At 47.2% G+C, this 6,564-nt stretch overlaps 1 protein-coding gene across 1 annotated transcript; it reads right to left on the minus strand.

Moving 5' to 3' along the window:
* Positions 1-1,810: 1,810 nt before the first annotated feature.
* Positions 1,811-5,829, minus strand: PPP1R3D (protein phosphatase 1 regulatory subunit 3D). Its single transcript, XM_015426639.1, has one exon. It carries the CDS (start codon positions 5,824-5,826, stop codon positions 4,840-4,842), a length of 987 nt encoding a protein of 328 aa, XP_015282125.1. The 5' UTR covers positions 5,827-5,829; the 3' UTR covers positions 1,811-4,839.
* Between the last annotated feature and the right edge of the window lie 735 nt (positions 5,830-6,564).

Below are 6,564 nucleotides of genomic sequence, written 5' to 3' on the forward strand. Positions count from 1 at the left end.
TCTAATTCTCACACTGGTATTTTGCTTAGTAAATATTTAGTTGTTTAGACAACAGTAAGTACAGTCTCTCCAGAGTCTCCATAAAGCATATATTTCTTTGGAACGCTCCTTCCGAGGGTGAAATCTGTTGTTTCCTACTTGCTAGAGAACTCTGAAAATAAACTGGGCTCCGAGATGTCCCTGCTGTAGGCACATGTGGAATACTGTGTACGGTTCCTGTTCCCGCATTTCAAAACAGGAATTGAAGAGCTGGGGAAAAGTACGGAAAAGGGCGAGCACAATGATCACAGGGATGGAACATCTGCTCTATTGAGGCTAAAGGATCTAAGGCACTGCACTTTATGAAAAAAATGTGACCAAGGGCAAGGGGGTGACATAAGAGGTCCACAAAATTACACATGGTATAGAGGAAGTGGACAGAAATTTATCTCCCTCTCTCATAACACTAGAACTCTGTTACCCTATGAAACTGGCTGGCAGCCAACTGAAGACAAAGGAAATCCTGTTTCACATCGCAGACAGTTGGCTTGTGGAACTCACTGCTACAAGATGTGGCGACAGCCACTGAGATGCATTTAAAACAAGGATGGGCAAATTTATGATAGATGGTTATAGCTATGAAAGCTGAATGGTGTCTCTAGGGACAGAGGTATGGTACTGGGGGTGGTCAGCAGGTGACAGTTCCTGTCTACAAATATTTCTTATGGGCTCCCTATGGTACTTAAGCGGCTACTGTTATAAGACGACACTGGACTAGATGGCCTATGGGTTTGACCTCACATGGGTACAGTTATGTCGCTAAGTTAAGATATGGTGAATATTATCTCTGACCACACCAAGGGCATATTTACCCAAACTGCTAGCAGGGACAGAAACAGGGTGGGAAAAGTTCACATTATGCAGGCTTTATGATGCAAAGAATTAAAGTGATAATGAATTAATGTAATAATGAATTAGTGTGATAATGAGTTAATGAAAAAAACTGGCCATTCTTCTTCATCCATTACATATATGTAAATAGGCTGGCCAGTCACTGATGCTTTTTTTAGATGGATCTTACATAGGGTGATAAAATATCTCGAATCAGCCCTGCTTCAAGGGCACCAAATCACTCGCTCCTGGAAGAACAAAGTACCAAAACAGACAGACTAAAATCTGAAAGCCTACAATAGTCTTATTACATAATCTTTATGAAAAAAACCATTCCTGCATTTCCCTAACTTCACAGAGCTATTGCAATTCTTTCACTAGATAAATAGTTATTTTAATTGATCCTGGAAGCAGAAATGTGATAGTGCTTTTAGCATTTATATAGCAAAATTATTTGTGCAAGACTGGCTTCTGGAGAGCCTTAATGCTTTTCTTGTGTTCAACATGGGAGCCACAAATGTCATCAGAACAGGCGTAAATAATACCCAGGGGAGGGGAATGTGCATCAGTTGCAGGTTCCAAATTTAAGCTAAGTATTTCTCAGAGATAGATCAAGATAGGGTAGCTGTGTTTGTCTATAGCAGTATAAAAGAGTAAGAGTCCAGTAGCAGCTTAAAGACGAACAAAATTTGTGGCAGGGGATGAGCTTTCATGAGTCACTGCTCACTTCTTCAGAGGAAGTCTGCTCTTGCCCTTTTTTTTTTTTTTTGGCTTTATGCCTAACCTTTCATATATTTTGGATTTAGAAACAGAGTTGGAAGAGATCCCAAGGGTCATCTAAGCCAACCCCCTGCATGATGCAGGAAATTCACAGGTACCTCCCTGCCCCCCTGCTCTATGCCCAGAGGAAGGCAAAAAACCTCCAGGATCCCTGGGCCAATCTGGTCTGGAGGAAAACTCCTTCCTGACCCCAAAGTGGCGATCAGCATTACTCTGTGTACCCTGCAAGCAAAGGACACAAGAGCTGAGCACTGGCTCGTCCCTTCCCACCCTCTGCCTAAATTTGGGAAAGTGGTAACAGGATTGGGCCTTGCCTGAACTAACTATGGGCAACAATCCACAAACCACTTCTCTGGAATCCTTTGGCAGCATATACACAATAAAAGGTCTGTAGACTATAAATACTGCAACAAATAGAGAAGTTGTTGTGGGAAGATTCGCTATGTGTATATGTGTTACACACACACACAAGCAGAGGATTCCCATAGGAGCTGAAACAGTCTTGCTAATTTGAAGTAGAGCAGGACTTCGATCTCCTTCATCAGCTTTTGCTCCTAAGATTATAGCATGCCGGTGAAAAATCCCTCTTCAGAAACAGGAAACTGCTGTGAGCCAGGATATTTTGATTGTGTCAGCACCCCAAATCTGAGAAAGTGTTCTGAAGATCATACAGAAGTTCTCTTCCCACCAAAAAAAAAAAAAACTCCATTCATTTCAACACACCAAGGGATTGAGCAGAGCATTCTCCTCTGCAGAACTTGAACAGCAACCTCAGCAGGAGCTCTCTGTATGCAGACAGCTTCAGTAAAGGGGGCATATTTAGATCTCACACAATGTAGCATCCCTGCTATCACAACAGTGCCTTTCTTAATCTGAAAATAGAAAGCTTGTTGTAACTGCAGGCATAAGAATCAGCCACTAGCATAAGGGCCACTTAAAAAACTGAACAGTACTTCAAAGCATCTTTCTGTTGAAATACTCAAGGGAGTGTCGTAATTTAAAGTCTCTTCCTGCGTACCACTTAATTTATAAACCAAAGATATGAGTAAGTCGGTTGGATCCACCACCAATAAGGGAACGCCAATTTTCCATTACCTTACCCTTCTTTTATGCCAGGCAGGAACTTGAAAAGGATCTTGGGTATCTGAAGAATGGCCTCGTGGGAAAGCATCCTCTCTTTAGCAAATGTTCAGCTGACATGAGTTTCTACTCTGGGTCTCTGGGATCCAGTCCAGCTTCCACAAGGCACAGACTGTGCCAGAACCCCCTACGCTCTCACATTTCTCAAAGCCCAGCGCAGTCCCCAGATACAAGGAATGTGAAATTAAGTGCCTACCCTTTTCCCCACATCATGCAGGAATGGGATAACAGGGAGTCACATTCCATAGAGCTAGAACAAAATACTGCACAATGCAAAGGTGAAAAAAAGTAGATGTTGCCATTGACTCATATCCATTCTCCTGGATTTCATGACATGAATACTGGGCAATTAGACTTAAATCTCCTGTGATGGCATTAGATACAGTATATTTGATTTATGGCATTTTTCAGCACTGGGTAGACTTGAGTATTCATCCCACCCCTCCAACAGGTGGAGCAGGAGAGCTGTATAAAGGTATATCAGATAAACTTTTTGACCATGTATATACATGAGCAAGATTAATTGTCACATTTCACTAGTAGCCCACCACTAAAATGCCGATTCTACAGCAGTAGACCACAGGAAACACTTTGCTAATTTGTGTGTGATTAATCCACAACACAGTCAGAAAAAATGATCCTAATATACAGGAAAAAACCTAAGATAGAAATACAGTACCTGTAGACCCACCCTTAATAGCGATTCTCATTCTAAGCCTACATATTCACACTGGAATTATAAAGAGAAGTCAGGTTTTCCACCTCTTGACCCAACAAAGCCCTGGGACTGAACTTCATATGCTCCAAAGCACGCACCAATATAAACCCTGTGTGTTCAACAGGACTTGTCTGGAATTTGAACCCCTAAGTCCTTTGCCGGCTAAACACATCTCAAATATCCCTCATGTGCAGTTATTCATCTGCCCTGGTGGGGTCATCTTCCTCATCTTGACTAAGCATCTCTGGAGAGAAAGCACTTTGCTTTTTAAAACCTCAATCGTTTACCAATTCTGATTTGCATCAACAGCTCCCATTTACTGTCATTATCTTTCAGCAATCTGGCTGAACTGCTTCAAGGCTGGGACTTCTGATCACTACAGCATTTTGGCTTTCTCAAATGGGACAGGTTGCAGAAGTGCAAAATCATCCTCGTTCTGAGTAATTACATATACAGGGAAAGAAGCTACCCTACACAGGCTAACTCTCCCCAAATCTGCTTTGATTTTACTTTGGATGAAATATGAACTTCCCACCAAAAGCAAAGAATACAAGCTTGATTTCCAACAGCCACCCACCAGCCCCCATTCCTTTTACCAACACCCAAGGGTCAGAAAGGCTCATCTGTGCGGTTGCTGTCCAGCAGTTTCAACCAGGCTCCTTTATTTTTCAGAGAACTGCAGTGCAGATATACTTTTTAAAGTCAGTAATTATCATATTCCTTGAACAACCCCTTTGTATCAGTTTGCACCCCACGCTCTCCTATATTTGACCAGTGCATAAGATCTGTGCAACATATATTTGTTCGTGCCCATTTGCTGGGTGACCGTCGGCCAGTCACAGAGTCTCAGCCTAACCTACCCCACAGAGTTGTTGTAAGGATAAAATGGAAAACAACGTAAGCCACTTCGAGCCCCTCTTGGGCAGAAAGATGGGCTAAAAATGAAGTAAAATAATTACACTGGGTTAAAGTGCAAGCACAGAGACATGAAGTGCATCGGTTGAAGTGCAAAACTACAGACAAGAGCGGAAAAATAAGAGGCTTTTTAAAAAATAGTCTCTTGTGAGCCTAATCTACACTGCCATAAGAGTCCATCAAAACAGCAACCAAAAGTCAGGAGGTTCTCCCCTCCTGACAATGTCCTATTGGCAGTGATCCTTTAGAGCGCTTTAGAAAAAGCTGCATTTGAGTGCAAATCAATGGTTTGTTTTTTAAAAAAATCCAAATAACTTTTGTGCAGATTTATTTTAAAAGGTTTCTTTGGTGCTTCGGAAAGGGAAGAAATGCAAAAGGCAGACAGGGCTGGCCAGCTTAGCAAGGGCCCGATAGCATTAGATGAAGTGGATCCAGCTCTCCTCACATTCTCTAGGCATCTTTAGAGGATGACTCCTACACGTGAGGCTGTAGTTCTCGCCTTGGTTGTTATCCCAGTACTCCTGCTCATTGACTCGGTATCGGACCGCAAACTCAACCACCGAGCTAACCTGGAGGAGGAAAGGGGGTACCGGAAGGAAGAAGGTGAAGACGTCCATTTGGTCCTGCCCATCCTTCCCAGGGGTGCTGCTGTGCCACCGGGCACTCACTTCATGCTGGCCTCTCCAGTGGTTGAAGGTGTAGCGCACGGCTACCTGCTTCTCAAAGGCAACGTTCACCACCCTAACAGTTCCGTTCAGGCCCAAATCCGAGCTACTGACTCGCTCCAGGCACACCTGTTGCTGCCTGAGACGGCTGGGGTAGTCCTCCAAGTCGGCTGGCTGCTGGAAGTCCGGCACCAGGCACTGCATAGTAAATTCCAGCTCCCGTCTGCTGCAGCACAGATCAGAATTGATGGACAGGCGGGAGAGAACGTGCAAAGGAATCGAGGGATCTTCCCCAGATTGGAAAACTTTCACTTCGGCCAGCTCCAAGCCTAGCGCATCTGCAAACCTGACCCGGTTCCTGCGGGTGCTGCACCCTGGGCCGCGGCACTGGGCCGCTGTGTTCCTCCTCCTTTCTGGGGAACTGGGCAAAGACCTGGCTCGGCGACGCATGATGGGCCTCAGATGCGGGTCGCAGCTCGTAACTCTGTTGCTCTGGGGATGTTGCCGCCGTGCCACCTCCGTGACCGAAGCAGTCAGAAGACCGGTGCTGTTGCTGCTCCGTAGCGGCTGGCACCATCTCCGCTCTGTCCCTCGCACTTCTTTATCTCGCAGCATGTGCTGATAGAGATCCGAGAGGTAGCTGGGGCTCCTGCGGGGAGGCCGCAGCACCATTGGCTCTTGAGGACTAGCAGCTTGAGCAGTCATTGCTGTTCCCAAGGACACCTTCTGTCGGGACATGGAGGCCTGGAGGGAAGAGAGGCACTGAGGGGCAAGCAGTAACCGAACTGTGGCTGCCAAAACCCTTACACTTTTGCACAGGCACACAAAAATATAGATGGCAAGCCTCACATCAATCCTTAGAGCAGACAAGAAAGTTTGTGGCTGGCCAGCAGAGGCGACAGGCTTTCGGTCACACGCTGCGGGATCCAGAGGAATGACACTGTGCCAGGGAGGTCTCCAGGCTATCGAAGAGGCTGCAGGGGGATTCGAGGCTGTCGCTGGGCAGGCTGGAGGCCTGGGTGCTGGACGCGGACTGGAGGCTGTCCCGCTGGAGGCTGGAGGTCTCCAGGGTGTCGTTGAGGCTGAAGAGGGGCTGGAGGGCGGCCCGACAGGGGGGCGCAGCAGGGTCGAGGCTGTCCCCCGGGTTGAAGCTGAAGGACACCAAGCTCCCCGGCCGCTCAAGGCTGTCGCTTTGGAGGCTGGAGGGATCCAGCAGGCTGCCCAGGCTGGGAGGCGCTCTGGGGCTGCCGGGCGAGGACTCGAGGCTGTCGCGGGACACGCTGGACGAGGGGGGCTGGAGGAGGCTGTCTCGCTGGAGGAGGCTGTCCGCTAGAAGGGGGTCGCTGGGAGACGGGCGGCTCGGGCAGGGGCTAGGAGGGGAGTCGGCGCGCGGAGACTCGGGCCCCCACATCCAGCCGCACGAAGGCTCTCGCGCGGACTGGACTGGCCCGGCGGCAAGTTCGTGCTGCTTTTGCG

Source organism: Gekko japonicus, unplaced genomic scaffold (genome assembly GCF_001447785.1).
Source record: "Gekko japonicus isolate JY-2015 unplaced genomic scaffold, Gekko_japonicus_V1.1 scaffold2027, whole genome shotgun sequence".
NCBI classification, from domain to species: domain Eukaryota; kingdom Metazoa; phylum Chordata; class Lepidosauria; order Squamata; family Gekkonidae; genus Gekko; species Gekko japonicus.